This window comes from Acartia tonsa, chromosome 8, assembly GCF_053477335.1.
Source record: "Acartia tonsa isolate MP-2025a chromosome 8, ASM5347733v1, whole genome shotgun sequence".
Classification (NCBI taxonomy): Eukaryota; Metazoa; Arthropoda; class Copepoda; order Calanoida; family Acartiidae; genus Acartia; species Acartia tonsa.
The window spans coordinates 72,381-92,392 of NC_137267.1; the positions used below are offsets into that span (position 1 = coordinate 72,381).

The 20,012-nt window shown below is 34.0% G+C and overlaps 1 protein-coding gene and 2 long non-coding RNA genes across 3 annotated transcripts; all 3 read right to left on the reverse strand.

Moving 5' to 3' along the window:
- Positions 1-9,150: 9,150 nt before the first annotated feature.
- LOC145325464 (uncharacterized) lies at positions 9,151-10,077 on the reverse strand. The gene is made up of 4 exons (XR_013881491.1): positions 10,015-10,077; positions 9,842-9,933; positions 9,476-9,576; positions 9,151-9,241 (listed from the first exon to the last, which is right to left on the reverse strand). It is a non-coding gene; the product is annotated as an uncharacterized LOC145325464 (long non-coding RNA).
- Positions 10,078-10,579: 502 nt separating this feature from the next.
- Positions 10,580-11,809, reverse strand: LOC145325381 (uncharacterized). Its single transcript, XR_013881462.1, has 4 exons — positions 11,722-11,809; positions 11,142-11,246; positions 10,969-11,023; positions 10,580-10,651 (listed from the first exon to the last, which is right to left on the reverse strand). It is a non-coding gene; the product is annotated as an uncharacterized LOC145325381 (long non-coding RNA).
- A 796-nt stretch (positions 11,810-12,605) lies between these two features.
- Positions 12,606-17,499, reverse strand: LOC145325544 (adhesion G-protein coupled receptor F1-like). Its single transcript, XM_080168521.1, has 5 exons — positions 17,454-17,499; positions 17,106-17,185; positions 16,952-17,041; positions 14,383-14,485; positions 12,606-12,628 (listed from the first exon to the last, which is right to left on the reverse strand). Exons 1-5 carry the CDS (start codon positions 17,497-17,499, stop codon positions 12,606-12,608), a joined length of 342 nt encoding a protein of 113 aa, XP_080024647.1.
- Positions 17,500-20,012: the final 2,513 nt, after the last annotated feature.

Sequence of the window (20,012 nt, forward strand, 5' to 3'; positions counted from 1 at the left end):
TGTAGGTTTTATATTATAGAAAAATTAAGATGCCAGTTTTGTTGACCACAAATGGCCCATATAATATATAGTTTTTATTTGTATGTTTCGCAACTTAAAAGTAATAGATTATGTCATTCTTGTTACAATATAATCTCACCCGGATTTATTTAAGGTTAGGGACAAAGGAATGGGATTCAGACAAACAATTATAAGTCAAAATTTCCCCACAACCCTTTTCCCTCATTCTTCCTTTCTTACCCACTTCCTTTCTGCTACATCCAGAAACAAATTTTACACCATCTCTACGTAAACAAAATATTTAATTTTGTAAATTTGAAATGGAATTAATTGGCTGAATGACAGCCCCTGTCTAGGGTAAGTTATAATTTCTGCATATGATTACATGAAGCACATAAACCTTTATGTAAAAGTAACAGGATGCCTCTGTGTGTGTGTGTATTTTCGTGTGTATGTGTGTGTGTCTGTTTGTGTAAGTGTGTATGTATGTTTGTGTGTCTGTTTGTATGTGTGTGCGTGTGTACCCATGTGTGTGTATTTGTGTTTATATGAGTGTGTGTGTGTGTGTATGTTTGTGTGTGTTTGGGTGTCTGTTTGGGTGTCTGTTTGTATGTGTGTGTGTATGTTTGTGTCGGTTTGACTGAAGAAACAAACTTAAAAAGAAATATAATAAGGGGGGAGGGCAACTTTTTCCTATCCGCTATCAGTCCCCCTAGAGGGCGTAGGCGCTAGTCCTTATATAAGGTAAAATTTTAGGGGTTTGATTCTTTTTTAGTGTTTATTTTTTCTTGGAAGGGTAAATATTCCCTCCACCAAAATAGTTATCAATCTTTACTGGATCTACATTTGTAAAGGAGAACCATTTCAGTCCAGTGGTTAGTGAGATTAGTATACAAGACTGTTGCTTTTATATAAGAATTATCCTGTTCTATTGACTTAATAATGTGATACTTGTGTGGAATTTTAGACTCACTACATAAACTATTCAGGGATCTAAAGGGATAAAATAATGGCCAATGAAATGATCTATATCCCCTATCATGATACACTAAATTACCTCTTCTGTAGATTATAATTTGTTGTTGAAATGTTTAGACACTCAACTTAATGAACTAATCAATAAAAAATCAATAAAAAATCAATAAAAAATCTCTAAAATTATTAAGCCAACAAATGAGAAAGCATTATAATAGAACTTTGGGGACTGGTGTAATAAACATACCAATGTCCCCTCCAGCCTGATATAAACTATTCAGGGATAAAAAAAAGTTTAATCAAAGATGCCTACAATTGGTCAATTATAGTGTATACTGGCCTATCATTGGTCATTACCCTCGATCTTGGCTCAACACAAAGCGCAACAACTTGTCATCCGGAAGGTGATAGGTTCGAAGTAGTTAGAGTAGGGGAAATGCGTTAGTCCAAGACAGGCAAAAAGGTCGTGCAATCAAAGGGTTAGTTTGATGGGTGTTGGTTAGCCTAGGCAATTGTGCCCGTTATATAGCCATTTAACATGCCGAGTATGTTCAAAGGTTACGTGGAGAGGACTTGAACCTGAAGCGTCACCCCCCCCCCTGTCATCATTACCACCATTGATCATTTGTATTGTGTGACAACTTTTTATAAGCACTATAAGCTGCTTCTTTTTAAAATAATTAATATCCCTATATCTATGTCCCTGGAATTATTATGTTTACTTTTAGAGATAAGCAGAAAAATTTTACACCAAAAACTTAAATTTAAGGCAAAAATAAGAATGCATATTTTAACTATAAGGAGAATGATTGTGTCCAAAAGTATGGCAACAACCTTATTATTTTCTAGATACAAATTATTGGTTAAATAGTTAGGACACTGTCAGAATTAACTAATCAAAATTCAATTAAGTATCCAAAGTTTTAGCAAGGAAAAAGATTGTTTGAAGATGAAACTTTGGGTCCCAACATAATTTACAGTCCAATGTCCACTCCCTCCATAAGTTTACCCCTCCATAATAAGTTGGATTAGTAATTTGTTTAGAATAACTTATAGAAAACTAATCCTAATATATAAAGTATTAAGTTTTTTTGTCAGTAGCAAAGGATCTTGATAAGAATCTCCTTTACAGTGAAGCTAAATAAAGGTCCAGAGAAGGTTTCTAACTATTTTTGGAGAGGATACATTTACCCTCCATCCTAGAGGCCTCTATATAGGGGTGTAGCCGCTATTGCAGAATATAGGAGAGGAGATATTTTAAGATAAAATAAAGGATATACTGGAAAATTGGAGCTGTATGGCTGAATGCAAATTTTCCCTGTCAATATATCCATTTATATCTTATATCCATTACTACAGCTCTTCTATAAAACAGCTTAGGTAGGTTGCAACTGTGGCTTAAAGTTGCAAGTACCCAAAGTTTTAGAATTATTTAGTAATTAAATTTAGTAATTATATAGAATCATTGTAATTTAGAGTCTAATGTCCCTTCCCTCCCTATTTATATTGAATTTGTAAAAAAAGTTAGTTTTAGTTTCCTTATTATTCACAATTTTTTCTCAGGTTTCTAAAGGGATAAGACACTGGCCAATTAATTGATATCAATCACCGATGTTAATATACAAATTATCTCTTCTGTAGATTCTGTGGATACTCAATTTAATAAACCAACTTATCAAGTCCACAAAGTTGTTAAGCCAGCGGTTAAGAAAACGTTATTTTAAAACTTTGGTGACTTTTGTAATTAATAGTTCATTTTACCCTCTCTCTCTCTCTGAATTTTCTAGAGGAGATTAGGAGGGTGGTGGTACCCTCCCCGAAAATAGTATAAACCTTCTCAGAATCTATGAGAAGATACAATGTTTAACGGTCAGGGGGGGGGGGCGTTGAACGCCCCCCCATCGGGTTTTTTCTATCTCATTTTCTGTGTGTGAAAGATAAAGAGCCCAAACTGCTTGACTTTTTAAGTATGGGTATGACACATATTTGAGAGTTGGAATTTTTTGAATATCTACATCCTGGCAGGCACAGGATGCCAGCAAACCTGGCAGGGTCATCCAGGTAAAGAGCAAAAATATTTTTTTGACTAAAACAAAGCATTTTATCATACCAAAATACTAAAAAATCCTCTAGTAGTACATCCTTATGTGAAATACAGGTGTTCAAGTCAATTTCAGGTTCCAGGTATGATCCTGCAGGTCCTGATCATCCAGGTCTCCAGAAATCTTTAAAAGGCTCCTGTGGCCGCAATTTTTGACTTAGAGACTTCAAATTTTAAACTTAAGCTTTTTCTACATGTCTACATAACGTATTTATATTTCATGAAGATCCGCCGCCGTTTTCCTGCCGACCGCCGACTGCGGCGGCTGGCAGCTGCCAAGTACAGCTGCGGCCGCTGAAATTTATATTTTGATATTTCTAATGTAAAATTTACATAAAAATAAACATTTTCTGGGAAAAAATTTTTCTTCTAGCTTCAAAAATAAGAAAATTACAGCCGTTTGAAATTTTTAAATAAAAAAAGACCTAAAAACAAAGGTTGTTAAATAAAAGGGTGAAGGAAGCGAAAATTGACTTAGACATATAAAAGGTCAGAAATTCATTATCAAACAGGGGACTTGCACAAAAAAATTTAGCCCTTTAGCTCTAATAGGAACTGAGATAATTAGGGGGGGCGTTGAACGCCCCCCCCCCCCCCCCCCCCCGACTGATTAAGGTGCGGCAAGGGGCCCGACTGTAAAGGGTTAAAATGAAGCATATGGGTTAAGACTCACAGAAACCCTGTTACTTTTATATAAGGATATTTTTTTTTCAAATAAAAATTTTTATTTTTTGAATAATCTTCCAAGCTTGGTTTTCATTACTTTTCATACAGGTAGAATTATAATAATTGGTGTATTTCCTCAAATTGCCTGGTCGAGCACAGAAACCCTCTCCCCTAATCTAATAGAGGTAGGGGTTGTTTTTTCGTTTGTTTGTTAATTACTTTATTATTAGCTACATAGCCCCGTAGGTATAGTTCCTGCAGGGTTTTAGGGCTCTGCCATACTATGATAGGCACATCATATTCTGTGATATTAGCTACATAGTAGCCCCGTAGATATAGTCCCTGCAGGGTTATGGCTCTGCTATACTATAATAGGCACATCATATTCAGTGATATTAGCTACATAACCCTTCACCCTACCACAATTTGGTGTCAGCGTGTTTCAATCGAGCCCTGCTAAAATAGCTGATTCTATCTCTGATTGGATCAAACCCGTCGAGTCTCGGTCAGCTAAGTCCGGGACCAGGCCCGTCAAGTTGTGGTGTGATGCCCTCGGAGCCACACTCGACCCTCGGAATCCAGCCACCCCTGGGTGCCGAGCCTGTCAAGTCGCGGCCGGACGCCCCCGGGGCGGAGCCTGGCAAGTGGCGGGCGGCCACTTACAAGCTGAACGCCGTCACCCCAACCGACGGTCAGCCGCCCCAACTCCGGACGGCCAAACAAGTGGCCTTGCCTGGGCGCAGCGTAGTGGCCGTGCCCGTCCAGCTGGTGGGGCAACGCACTAAGGACGCCATCCAGCTGTCTGCCCCAGAACAACGGTTTGGGGAGCATCTCATCATTCCGTAAGGCCTGTATGCGCATCGGCCCGGCTCCGCCAGCGTGCTGGTGGTAAATGAGGGGGAGCAGCCTCTCCTACTGGATGCCGGCCTCCCCGTGGCAGGGGAGCTGGTGATACCTGACATCCTAGAGGTCTCAGATGAGCCTCCCCCTATCATACACTCCATCCAAGAACCCGCTGAACCCCCAGATATGCAGCAGCTGTGGGCAGACCTTGAGCTAGAGGAGAACGAGTTCCTACACAAGGACCCCCTGCTTAAGAAGGAGGTTTGGACGATGATATCAAAGTACAGAGATGTTTTCTCCAACTCTACCCCAGGCTGCACTGACATTGTGGAGTTACAGCTCCGCTTGAAGCCTGGGACCCAGCCGATCCGCCAGAAATTTTGCGATCTCAACCCTCGGCAGCAGGCCGAGCTGTAAAGCAAGTTGGAGACCTAGCTGCAGGAAGGAGTAATCAAGCCCTCCGATTCAGCCTGGAGAAGCCCCCTGGTCCCCATCAAGAAGAAGGATGGGAGCACCCGTTGGGCTGTCGACTACCGGGCTCTCAACAAATGCCTAAAGCTAGACAGCTACCCTCTACCAAAGATTCAGCAGCTGGTAGAGCGAGCCGGCAGACACTGCGTATACAGCGCCCTAGACGCGGTGGCCGCTTATTATACCATCCGAGTGTCCGAGGATAGCCGACCCTGCACAGTCTTCACCACCCCTAGGGGGTTGTACCAGTGGAAGAGGATGCCCTTCGGCCTGGCCACCGCCCCCTCCGTCTACTCCAGGTTCATCGTCTGGGTCCTCAACCCCCTGGGCACATCCAACCTCAAGTCCTACCTGGACAATGTCCTGTCCTTCCATAACGATACCTGGGCCCACCTGGCTAGACTCTGAGAGGTTTTGGAAGCCCTCCGTCGGGGAGGAATCCGCCTCAAGCCATCCAAAACCAAGTTGTTCCGAGCCAAGGTCGACTATCTAGGCCACACCATTAGCAGAGAGGGCATAGCGATGCAGGAGGACTACATCGACCGCATCCTAGACTGGCCAGCCCCCAGTACACCCAAGGACCTGCTGGCTCTCCTGGGGTTCTTTGGGTACTACCGCCTGTTCATCCCGGAGTACGCCGACCTCACCTACGACATGAATCGGCAAAAGACGGCCAAAGCACTGACGTGGACCGGCAAGATGGATGCCCAGCTGGCACAGCTAAGGACAAGTTTTGTCAAACCCTGATCCGGGCGCTGCCGCGGTTCAACCTGCCAGCCGTGTTCCAGCTAACCACCGACTACAGCAGCCGGGCCATTTCCACCATCCTCAGCCAGTGCCAGGACGGCAAGGAGAGGCTCATTGCTGCCGTGGGACGCAAGACCACTGACCCTGAGACCCGGTACCCGTCCTGGAAGGGAGAAATGGCCGCCATCATGTACGGGATCCGCAAGTTCCATGGGATCCTGTCCTACCGTAGCTTCTAGATCAACACAGACTCCTCTGCCCTGCTGCAAATGAAGTCACTCAATGCCTCCACAGGAATGGTAGCCCGCTGGCAATAGGAGCTGGCCGCCTTGGACTTCAAAGTCTGCTATCGCCCCAGCTCCCAGAACACCAGCGCCGGCACTCTCAGTCGCTGAGAGGACGACAACATGCCTGCCCCTTCCACTGAGGAAGTAGCCGAGGAGGCTGAGTACCTCCACCACCTTTGCCAGCTAGTGGAACCCGCGCCAGCTGCGCCCGGCAGGCCTGCCGCAGTACGCCTGGATCCAGAACGAGTTTTAGAAGCCCAAACCCAGGATCCTCTCCTGCTACGTGTCCGCCAGTGATTGCTGCGCTTTCTAAGTCGTACCTAACTATTAGGAATCAGCATAAAAAGTTTGAAATCAATAGTACAATTCTAACCTGTTTAAATTAACGAAAAGAGCTGTTATGGACAGATGTACAGACAGACGGACCCTAATTATAGAAAAGCTTCACTTTTAAAAATAAACACGCACAAAAATACCTTTTTTCCAATATAATAGGGAGGGGGTTCTGTACTCTTTCAAACACTTTGAGGGAAACTGCCTTAAGATCTTTTTGTATCATTGTAGATGGACATACTTACTTCCTTCATAATTATAGTTAATCTACAAGTAAAACATTATGTACAATATTTTTATTTTATAATTTTAAAAAATCAAGTTTATAAAATCTCCTAGTCCTAAAAATTTGATGGATGCTCTGACTCTACAGTAGTTATTATAGAGTTGCTACTCTGTTGAGATTACACAATATTGCTACAGTATTCTTTATGCAAGGTTTAAATATGTAGGACGATTATAACATTAATTGCAAAGTAAAGCATCTACTTAGTAATAATTAAGTTAAGGTTTCATCCTCATAAATTCCAATGAGTCTATACATGCAAAAGCTTTAAACAAAACTGTCAACAAAAATATATATATTAAAGATACATCTTTATGTTTTAATTCTTAATATTCTGAATAACAAGGAAGATAATATTCATAAAGCCAAACTCTGAAGTAGAAAGAAAAACAAACATTAACACTTTAAAGTGTCAGAACTGAATATTCAGATTATAAATGAATAAAAGTCTAAACTAAATTGTTGGTAAATGTGTTTTAAAACTATATAAATGCAGGATAATGCTTAACAGCATATTTACATTTTAAAGACTTGATTATAGAAATGCTTTGCTTTCAATTTTTACTTTGTTGACATTAGATTCAGTATTCTAAAAATCATATCAATTGAATAATCATATCACATAAACATGTTTGTAACAATTATTTACTTTCTGAATTGTACCTCACTACTACAGGAATCACCATGCAAATTTCAAAATCAATAGGACAATTCTAACATGCCTAAGCAAAAAAAGCTGACCATTACATACTGATGGATGGGTGGACGGACCAAACTTAATTATAGAAAAGCTTTGCTTTAAAAAATATGAATAAGAAAAATAAAAACAATTTTTTAATGCAAACAACTGTATTCAAAAAATAGAAAAAATACATAGAACAATTAATAATTCCTAAATTACTAATTGTGGCCAATCCATTATTCTTTAATTTGTTATATTAATCAATTCCTGGTCAGTAAAGCATGCCTGAGGTAATATCCAGGTTTATTTTCTAGTTGAGTTGAATTCATTACAAAATTTTAAAATCTTTTTAACAAAAATATAAAGTTTTTGAACCAATAAGAATTTTTGGGTATTGCTGCCCAGAAGCTTTCAATGTGGCATTATTTTAATAAACATGTGGCAATGATATGTCTTTAATAATGTACTTTTGATTCATTATAAAAGAAAATATGTGCTTTTAGAGTGTGTAATACATATATACAAAAAGCATTTGGCCACCTAGTAGTAAAAGTTTGAACTAAAAGTTATGGAGGCTTCAGAAGTATAAGATTCCTATTGGTCAGCTGTTCCCCTTGCTTTGCTTCTATTGGCTTGGAGGTGTAACTAACCTGGAACTATACAAGACTAAGCAAGCCAGGGGAATAGAAGTAATAAATTTGTAGTCAACATGACATATTTAAAAATTAAGACCATGTTAATGCAACATTACTATTGAAAAAAAAACCACATCAATACATGCTGGGTAGAAATAGGAGAAAAGCTATTGTGAAAATACGACCAAACGCCCCTTAGGAGGTGATGTAACACAACCAACAATACCTGTTTTTTTTTAATAAGTGAAAAACTTTACAACAGATGGAAAGAAAAAAATTATTTTTGAAATATCTGAATATCCTACAGGCTTGCTTTGTACAAAATATTATATGTTGGTAATAATATTCAAATCTATCTTTTAATTTACAGGGTCATTCAAGAGAAATGATTTAAAAAAAAAACTTAATTATGCATAGAAAATAAAACAATTATGTAAAATCCTATTATAAGACATTTATGTTTCAAATATTTTAAAATGATTATTTCAACAAATTATGCCCTAAAAACCTGTTTTTGCAAAGTTTTATAGACTTAAAATATAGTGCAAAAATACACATATTTTTAAAATTCAAATTGCGCGGCTTGTGTTAATAGTAGAAAAATGTTGCGCACACCATTAGAATCGTCATAAGCTCTAGTTCTTGAAAATATAAGTACCGTTTTTGGGCTATTTATAGTTTAGGAGCTATGTTGAAAAATGTAAAAAAAGGTTTAAAAGTTTTAAGTAATAGGAACATTTTACCACATAGCTCCTATACTATACGTAGCACAGGACTGGTTTTTATATATTTAAAAACTATAGCTTATGATGATTCTAACAATATGCATAACATTTCTCTACTATTAACACAAGTTGCATAATTTGAATTTTAAAAAGATACACATTTTTTACAACCTTTAAATCAATAAATCTTCAAAAAAAGGCTTTTGGACAAACCAGTTTTAAAGAATAATTTGTTGAAATAATCATTTTTAAATATTTGAAACATAAATGTCTCATAATAGGTTTTCCAAATATATAAAGGATTATACACAAAGGTTTTATTTTCTGTAATTAAGGTTTTATTTTCATGTAATTAAAAAAAAATCATCCATTTATTAGAAATAAAAGTTGATTTTATTGCCTAGACATTTGAATATCAAATCCAATCAAATTTATAATCTTAAGCATTCTTTCTTCTGAAGTTCTTCTTCAGATTTCTAAAGATGTCTACCTGAAAATAAAATAAATGCTATTCATATGATTGGCATTCATTACACAATAAAAATTAGACAGGACAAGTGTTTTGATTTCTTGCAATTTCAAAGTTTCTCATATTAGCAAAAAGACATGAAAACAATGGCCTTTGTAATTGCAAATGTGAATTCACTAAAGAACCGTTTTAGATAACTTATTAAACAAAATGAAACAAAATCATGAATAGATTTTAGATATAAACAAGAGTTACCTCAGAGTTGAAAACAGTGCTGTTCAACAAGATGAAGAATCCAGGGAAAACATTGAGAACAACAATTATGTAGCCAAAGACATGGGAGTCAGCAACAAAGGCTAAAAAGATACATCTTTGTACATATATCCACATTAGAGTAGATTTTATATTACTCCAAACACCTTTTTACCAAGGTCCTGGCGTGACTACATTTAGGTCACATCCATCTTTAAAATTTATTTAAGGGGGAGGAGTATCAATTAAATAATTCCATTTATCTTTACTTTTATAAAGTCAGTTCATCATTATGTAAATAAGATATTAAAATTTCTTATATTCAAGTTTAAGAAAAATATTTCAAGTTTATAAAGTGTACAAAATTACCAAAGACAATGTTGAGAGTCATCACGAAGGTTAGGACCAGTGTACTTCTGAAGGATATCAGGAGATCCAAGATTATTTCACATGTTGTGTCACTAAATAAGTTAAATTTTTATCCAATTAAAATATTTTAGCATTAGCAATCTAAATTTTCAAGTGAAAAATAAAACATTTACCTTGAGTTTTTCTTTACCCAAACATATGTCAAGACCATTCTAACTAAGCAAAGAAGCAAAGCAACTCCTTAAAAATTACATTAAATCTTTTAAGGGGATAGAGAATTCAGGAGGAGGGGGTGTTGGAAAAATATTTTGCACCATTTTGTCTATTTGAAAACAATAATAGTTAAGATTTTCATAGTTTTCTAAACAAATGATAATGATTTTGTAGCATACTAATGCTGATGCTTTCTTATGTTTGATTATGAAAACAATAAGCTTTTTTGTTGCAATGTCCAAATTATTGGGTTCATCAAACAGATAATTTACAAATTACAAGCAATATATCAAATAATTGGTCTCAACAAGATTATCTATAAATTGGTTACAACTTACATTTTTACAATTTAAGGACTTTGTTTAAGAGATGATTTGCTTAAAATATTGTATCTTGTTATTGTTAAATTATTACAAGTTTAAAATATCTATGAGAATTCTAACATGTTTAATTAAACATGAACAGCTATCAATTCATTCAGATTTACAGAAAAGATTTGCTTTAAAATACTTAAAAAAAAATAAACCAATGGGAATGATGATTGCATATTCAGCCCAGGCATTCAACCAGCAACTGTCCACATGGCCTTCCACACTTCTGAAAATACATATTACAGTTACAATCTTTAAAATTCAAACATTTCTATTCATAACTCTAAATTATTTCCTCTTAGAAGAAAATCATTTTGCTGCATGCATTTCAAAATATTGACCAGAGAAACATAAATAAAATAAATTTCTATTTGTTTTTTTCTGTATCTGTATTTTAATGTATGTACATTCATATTTGATAACAAGTATTGTGTTTGTTTGATTTTTAAAAATGCAAGTTAATTTAGCATTTCTTCAGATCTTAACGGACAGACAAAGAGACATAATTTTTTTTTTTTGTAATTATATGTATCTATTGTATACCTCCTCAGGTAGAAATAGGCTTCATTTGTTAGACTAGTGATGAGCACTCCTCCAGCTAATAAGAAATATTAATAATAAATTATTTTTGATCAAATAATACTAAAATTTCATTAAAATTGAAAGCTAAAATAAATTCCAATATATAAGAAAAGATTCTAATGAATATGCTTCACCTATTGCAAATGCTAAACCATATGAAGCAATGGAAAGGTAGAGAAGATTTGTCTGTGGTGCCCTCTTGTTGTAGAATTTGTAGTACACTTGTGAACAATCTATTACTAAAAATATAACAAATTTGTTAAGGTTTAGTATCTTAATATGATAGTGCATACCCAATGTAACTCTACCTAAACTAATTTCAAGCATAAAATTATATGCTTGATAAAAATTTGGAAGGAAACTCTTATTTCTCAAAGAAGAAATTCACAAGAACAATCCTAATTCATCATTCAGATATATCTTATTTTGAATTTTAAAATATTATTGTCATTTTATACATTTAAAATCTTACATAAGGATTCCTGGAGCATTAAGAAATAATTCAAAATAAAATTTTTCCTCTTTATGTAATTTTTAATATGGTGATTCTTAGGACAATAATGACACAAAAACATTTTTTTTTTGCAGTTTTCCAATAGATTATATAACATACATTTTTTTATTTGTAAATTATGAAACTTGTTGTTGATGAATATTTTAATTCTGTTAATAAAATCAACAACCACATTGGGTTAGAAATATAAGAATTATTACCTATCCATGCATAGCAGGCCACAAACGCAAAATGGGTTGCAGCTCCAAAACTCTCACAAATAGCACAGGGTAAAATATCATTTCTACCTAGGAATTTATGAATATTTTTGACACAGAGTATAACATTGTCTGTCCATTCGTATTAGAGAATAATTCCAAACCATGCATGGTTTTTGTAGGTAAGAATATTCAGGGTTCGGAAGCCGCACCTCAGCTGCGCATAAACCTGAATAAACCTGCTTGTGAGCAGAAAAATAAATTTCAAAAAGAAGGATTGTCTGCCAAAGAGCAGTTTTATACATCCAGCTAAATTTTATAGTGATAAAATGACGATTTCAGTGAGGCTTACACGCGGCTTCCGATCCCTGCTTATATTATTATAACCTATTATTTTTTTAATTCTTAAGAGGGTGGAGATTGGGCTGTGTATTAAATGATTACATATTATAGATATACCAGGTCAATTTTATTATACATTTACTTTAAGAGAGGGAAAGTCAATGAGAGATATTGAGAACAAGAAATATAAAAAAGAATTTTCAAAACAGCTTAGAAAGTTGATGGATATTAAATTATAGCTTATTGTAAAACAAAAAAAAAAAGAAATGGAATGGCCTAATTCTAATTATACATTCTTATATAAAATAGGATTATTATCTTACCATTAAAATGTTTGTAAATAATATATTTAATTTCCATTAAAGAAAAGCTTAATAAATAATTCAGTCAGATACACAAACATTTTTATTTTCAGAGTATTATTACAGAAGATGAATTTAAGATAGCTTCTTTCATTAATCATTATTTACCTACAAAGATTATAAATCCAAGTTGTGCAATTACCATACACAAGTTTAGATTTTTCTCGGCAGACCTCTTCATGTTCACTTCATCATCATCTTTGTCCCTAACAAAAAAAAAAACATTCTAAATTGAAAAATTCAGATTCAATTCAATTTAGAGAGAAATGTTTATTTTGGAGTAGATACAAAACCGCGACAGTTACAAAATCGCCCCATTACACAACCGCGACAATAACAAAACCGCGACATTACAAAAAAATCTATAATACTAAAAATCTAGAATAAAAAAAATCTTAATGCTAGAAGGTCATGGCCTGCCTAGCCGCGGGCGCTCGGCCCCCTTGCCTATAACCTAACCTAACCTGTATGTTTGAATGTTTATTGTACATTAACTTATTTATAGTTTAGAATTTCATGGATTTTACAAAAAGTGGTTGGTAGATTTTTTTCAAATTTTTAATATTTTTTTTTTACAATATTTAGGTTAGGTTAGGTTATGGGCGAAGGGGCTGAGCGCCTGCGGCTAGGCAGGCCAGGGGGCCTAGCACTGCGGCCCTGTATTCCTACAAAAATTCCTACATAGTTATATTTTTGTTATTGTCGAAGTTTTGTTATTGTCACGGTTTTGTAATAGGTCGGTTTTGTAATGGTGCGGTTTTGTAACTGTCACTGTTTTGTATCCACTCCTTTTTAATATTAATAACCCTTAACAGTCAGGCCCCTTGCCGCACCTTAATTGGTCATGGAGGGAGGGGGCGTTCAACAACCCCCCCCCTATTATCTCAGTTCCTATTAGAGTTAGAAAGCTAAATTTTTTTGGACAAGTCCCCTGATTAATTATAAATTTCCAACTTTAAGTAAGACAAGGTCAATTTTCGTTTAATTTACCCTTTTATTTAACAACCTTTGTTTTTTGGCCCTTTTTTACTTAAATATTTCAAACAGCTGTAATTTTCTTAATTTTGAAGCTAGAAGAACAACTATTTTGCAGAAAATGTTTATCTTTATGTAAATTTTATATTAAAATATCGTAATATAAATTTCAGCGGCCGCAGATGTACTTGGCAGCTGCCAGCTGCCGCAGTGGGTGGGAAAATGACAGTGGATCTTTATGAAATTTAAATACGTTATGTAGACATGTTAAAAAAGCTTAAGTTTAAAATTTGAGTCAAAAATTGCGGCCACAGGAGCCTTTTAAAGATATCTGGAGACCTGGAGGATCAGGACCTGCAGGATCATACCTGTAACCTGAAATCGACTTGAACACCTGTATTTCATATGAGAATGTACTACTAGTCAAAAAGTTATTTTTCTCTTTACCTGGATGACCCTGCCAGTTTTGCTGGAATCCTGCCAGGATGGAGAAATTCAAAAAATTCCAACTCTTAGTTATGTGTCATACCCATACTTTAAAAGTCATGCAGTTTGGGCTTTTTATCTTTCACACACATAAAATGAGAAAAGAAAAACCGAAGGGGGGGGGCATTAAGGGATAAACATAAGTTTCAAACAGTTTTTAAAATTACCTTCCAAAATAAAGTAATATTTCAGTGACAAGGATAGCCAAGATGGAGGAGGCACCACATATGATGGAGAGAAGCTTAAGTACTGAAAAAAATACTGTTCATACCCTTTTAATGTTATTAGTAGAGCTTTTTAGAAGTAGGTTAAAGATAGCCATACAAAATAATTAATCTTTAATGGCTGCAGGTTTCATTGTCAGCATTATGTAGAAAGTTGTAGTCTTATAAAAGCTTGGTGTTTGAAATGAAGCATTAAAAAACAGAAAGTTAAATGAATAATCTGTATAGTAGAGCAAGTCTTGGTTTTTTTCTTTACTATTGAAAAATTAACTTACCAGGATCATCAGCTTTAACTTCATTGTTAAAATCCATCATGATTCCAAAACTAGTGAGATGATCACACACACATGTCACATTTTTCCCAAACACCTCTTTTCTCTGAATGATATGTAAGTTTAAGTAACAATCACTTAGAGTATAATCCCTTTCATAGCAATGCCACTCTTAAGGGGTGTTTTTCTAATTTTCTACTATTTCTAGGCCCTGCAAGGGGCTTTAATCCTGCGGGACCAATTGCCTAACCCTGTGGGGCAATCACCATCCTAACCTAAAATAACCTATCAAAAGCCAATATGAAAATAGGATGAAACGCCACAAGAGGCATTGTCACAAAAAGAACAGATCCAAATAATTTATTGTACTCCCAAACAATTAGGTAAACTTAGTTTAGATACTTTCCCTTAAGTTGAGTACCTAGATGAGAATAGAAAAAATTAAAAATTTAGTGTTTGGATTCTAGTTTTTGTTTGCTTGTTTCTAATATTCTATAATATAATTATTTGTGAAGGTTAGGATTTCAATAACTACTGAACTGAGTGAGTTTTCCTGTTTAGGAAAGCTCTCATGGGCTTGTGGTGGATTTACTAGGTTTAGTCATATTTACAACATTTCAACATAATATTCTGTTAATTCAAGATATTAGGTCAAATGATAAAGAAAATAAATAAAAAGTATGTTTTAATAGAGCTCATAGTTGTTCATCTTATTGTAATAACTAAAAAGTTAACTGGGTTGTTTGCAGTAGATATATGAAGAAAAAAAAATTTAAAACAAGAATTAACTATGTAAAAGTTTTTGTTAGTCAATTGTGATCAATTTTCAAAAAGCAAACCTTTAGTATGTTGTTATCAAAATGCTTAAAAGAATAAAAAGTGCCTAAGGAATGTACAAGAGTGATATTATACTTTAGGGATAGATATTTCAAAAAGAAGATTTAAATGTACATATTATACAATACTCACAATACCTTCTTGGACTGACATGTTTCACTACAAGATAATATTTAAAAATGTAGTAGGCATCTTATGAAAAAGGCGTTTTTTAACCCTTACAGATCGGGGGGGGGGGGCTCCAAGAGCCCCCCCCTCTAGTTTTTTCAATCTCAATTTTTTTGTAGGTAAGATGGAGTGCTGTGACTTCATGACTTTTTAAGTTTAGTAATTATACGTCGGCAAGAGTTGATTTTATTAGGATATCTGGTCTGTGTCGGTCGTGGTGTCCGGTCAAAGTCGGTTGGGTAGCACCAAAATTAGAAAAAAATTCTAAATAAATCTTAATTTCTACATTATGACTTTTGTGTATAAGGAGAAACCTAAAATTTTTTGGTGAATACTTAGATATCAATGACCTTCTGAGAAAAGTTGTGTTATGACCGTTTGACCACTCCCTGACCGACTTTATGACCGATTTTTGTCCGGCTTTTACTACAGACATATATCATGAATATCGTGGTTTCTATTACAGCTAGAGACCTATAATTTTTTTTGGTAAATCCTTGAGCAACATCAAACAGATAAAAATATTAATTGGCGCCGCCAACCGCCGTTTTACCGCCGTAACCGCCGAAAATGGCGGTTTCCGTTATTTGCCGTTTTTCGGCGATGATCAGAAAAAGTAATTTTTTTGTTATGAAAAATAAAAGTTTGTCATAAAATTTGGTCAACCTAGCTGCAAAATTGGCCGCTCTACAGCTGTTTTAAAATTTAGCGGCTGGCCGCTAAAAAGCGGCTAAGGAGCGGCCTGGCCGCTATGACTAGAAAAAGTAATTTTCTCTAAAAATACACATGAACCACCAGAAAAAAATTTTACGTCTTTATCTGTAACAGGAGCCGAGATAGAGGGGGGGGCTCTTGGAGCCCCCCCCCCGATCTATTAAGGTGGGAATTGGGGCCTGAGCTGTAAGGGTTAAGATAGTTGAATTCTGAGATGGGCGTATTTTGAGATAGGCGTTTTCTGTATATAGCCTAAAATTTTTTATTTTTTATAAATGGAACTAGTTTTGTATTTGTGTTTATAAAGGTGGTATATCAATACCACATAAAATCTTAAAATTTGAATGGACAAAATACAACAGTTCATTTATGATCTACCAAATGAAAATTCGTAGCTACCCACTTTTAAAAAAATAATCCCTCTATTTTTGTTTCTTCTATATGGTCCTTTTTTGAATGTACAACTCTGAGCAGATTTGATAATTAAGCTGATGTGATCAAACACCATTTGTCATGTTTTTTTCTTATTATTATTTTCTTTAATTTTTTTAAAACCTATTTCTTTAATATAATATATTAACATAAATATATCTAATAAAATCTTAACCATAACCTAAAGTATTAAACATAAATAACAATACCCTCTTGTTTTCTATTTATATCAAAATAAGGGCAAGGGTTAGATTATGTATATGAAAAAAAACAGAAAAACAAACTGTACTTAGGACTTAGGATTACAAAAACTAATATGAGACAAGAGTGTAAAGTAACTGTAAATATTCATCATAAATTATATTTTTTTTAACATGAAGTTGGTTTCAATCTTCCAACTCATACAATACATAATTCTTACCACACATCCTTTAGTAGACCACTCATTTTCTTCAGTATCCAAGTATATACAATCTGGATACCCAGGGATAAACTGGCATCCAGGAATATTCTACAAAAATTATGGTAAATAAAATGAAATTATTGATATATTTTTTAGATATTTTCAAGTTTACCTCATATACTTCTCCCATATTAAAAGTTATAGTTGAGATCAGTTTGTCCTTGCTGTAGCTTCCATTGTTAATGGTCAGTCCTATTAGATTTTAAAATGTGTTTATTTATTAATGACTTAATGAAAAGAATGTGAAATTCATGTTTGTTTTTTTTATCAAAATATGGATGTGAAATAAACACTTTTGTAGATTATAAAGGGGAGGGAAGAGGGCTTTTAGATGCTATAATATATTTCAAGTCAGAAGATTTGAAATCTTGAGACTATATTTTGCTAAAAAAGATATTCTGATTCAAAACTTTATTAAAATACTAAAGTGTACATCCCCTTTAATATTATCTTAAATTACCTAGGAGTCTATCACCAAGCATACCTCCATTGTTCAGTGAATCCATTGGCAAACTTTAGAAAAACAATAATGTTTGAAATATTATGAAATAGATAATATGGTAATAAAATATTTTTTTTAATAGTGAAAATATTTTTTGAGCCATGAATAATTGCAATAAATTTAGCATATTAGTAAACAATAGAATTTAGATGAATTAAAGAAATAGATGTAGTAAAATAGTATTCTTCTCAAGTGTATTAACCTTATCCTTGTTATAATTTACATACTTGATAAAAATGATATCAACTTACTCTGCAAATATGGGAGAGTTCTTGTCATTAACATCTTGTTTTGACTTTATTGATGTCAGCACAAAAATATTACAATCCAAATTATCCAATTCCAACCCAACACATATTGTTCCCTAAATAACAATCATAAAGATAATTAAAGATGATTAGTATTATAATTGGAGTTTATTTATCCATAACATCTTAATACATATTTACTTGGTTTAGTTGAAAACAGTATTCATTTGAATCTTGATTTTGGACTATATTTTTAACTTGAAGCTCTATTGCTGCAAATTGTTCAGTGACTGAGTCTTCACATCTGAAAAACAGAATTAAAACTTGATTTTACTTTGACAAAATTTTTGTAAAGACAAGATGCTTTACACATTCTTAATAAAAAATATAAACTAAAATGTTTTTGTAATTATAGTTCTATTTAATATGCTTTTAATTATAATACTATGAGAGAATTCTCTTACAATAGGATTAATAAAATAAAATGAGATTACCTAGAATTAGTATTGACAAATGCTTTTCCCAGCTTGTATCCCACTTGATCAATTGTTTCTAAAATACAATGTAAATATAATAAAAAAGATTTAAATTAAATGGAAGTGGATAAAAATTACTGTTATATATTCATACCTAGATTTTTAACTACAGTGTTCATTTTAGTTTCCATATCAGTAATTTCCTCCCAGCCAAGATAAGACCTAGATATATCATTAATTAGATTTCCCATGGTGTATTTTTCATTTTCATTTTGTTTTGCTAACATATGTAGTGACTAAGTTTTGAAGAGTAATAGATTTTGGACATGAAAAAAAAATTCGTTTTGCATAATCATGATACCATATTCTTTGGTAATCTATATAACTTTTGATTTATGTTCTGATATATTATTTCTCTTTCTGAAAATAATGTACTTAAATGAAATTACCCCTACCATAATAAAAAAAGCTTCGACATCTTTCTACATAATAAATTATTTATAGAATTCTTTTTATACCTAAAAATCTGATCTGTCACATTCAGGTATGTGTTGACAAAAATGTTATCATAGCCATCTTCACTATAGTACATAAAAAAATATTAGACTTTTAAGCCCTCGTTATTTTCAATTCATTTTAAAATGAGGTGGAGGGTTCCAATGCTTGACAGGCACTTTAACAGCATCAAAGCATCAAATATGTAGAAAAGTTCTGCAAAGGCTGAATGAAATGAAATATCAGTCTCATATTTACCCAAACTATAAATTAATTTTTCAATGATTTAAACAAAAAAGTAAATTATACATTATATGACCTTACATAATACAGTACCTACAATATGTTCTTGCAACAAATGTTGCCAAGAGCAAAAAAAGTTTTATTTTAGTTTACATTTTCCATAAAAACTAGACTCAAAATCAGGAGAGTGGCAGATCTTTACAAGATATAAAATCGGATAAAAAATTTACAGTAAAGAACCAATATGAAAGTATATAAACTAGATAATATAGAGACTGTGTACAAATCTCTGTAAATAAAAGAAGGTTTCTGCAATTTATAAACTGTACTAATCTGTTACAGGAATCACCATGTCAAGTTTTAAGACAAATCTAAATCAACATCCAGTGCTATCATGTTTCAGATTTACCTACTGTCTGATGTTAAATGTGGAAAACTTTAACCCTTACAGATCGGGGGGGGGGGTCATATTGACCCCCCCCTCTGTTTTTTCAATGTCATTTTTTTTGTAGGTAAGATAGAGAGTTGTGACTTCATGACTTTTTAAGTTTAGTAATTATACGTCGGCAAGAGTTGATCTTATAAGGATATCTGGTCTGTGTCGGTCGTGGCGTCCGGTCAAAGTCGGTTAGGTGGAACCAAATTTAGAAAAAATTCTAAATAAATCTTAATTTCTACATTATGACTTTTGTTTATAAGGTAGAAACCTAAAATTTTTTTGGTGAATACTTAGATATCAATGACCTTCTGAGAAAAGTGGTGTTATGACCATTTGACCGCTCCCTGACCGACTTTATGACCGATTTTTGTCCGACTTTTACTACAGACATATATCATGAATATCGTGGCTTCTATTACAGCTAGAGGCCTAAAATTTTTTTTGGTAAATCCTTGAGCAACAGTAAACAGATAAAAATATTAATTGGCGCCGCCAACCGCCGTTTTACCGCCGTAACCGCCAAAAATGGCGGTTTCCGTAATTTGCTGTTTTTCGGCGATGATCTGAAAAAGTAATTTTTTTGTTATGAAAAATAAAAGTTCGTCCTAAAATTTGG

Bases quoted from the DNA above. Each gene is read 5' to 3' on its own strand.
- LOC145325544 (XM_080168521.1), bottom strand. From the start codon at position 17,499: ATGGATTCACTGAACAATGGAGGTATGCTTGGTGATAGACTCCTAG. The intron at 17,186-17,453 runs GTAATTTAAGAT...AAAATCTAATAG, and splicing joins GCTTGGTGATAGACTCCTAG to GACTGACCATTAACAATGGA. The intron at 14,486-16,951 runs GTAAGAATTATG...CATATCATTCAG, and splicing joins GGTCTACTAAAGGATGTGTG to AGAAAAGAGGTGTTTGGGAA.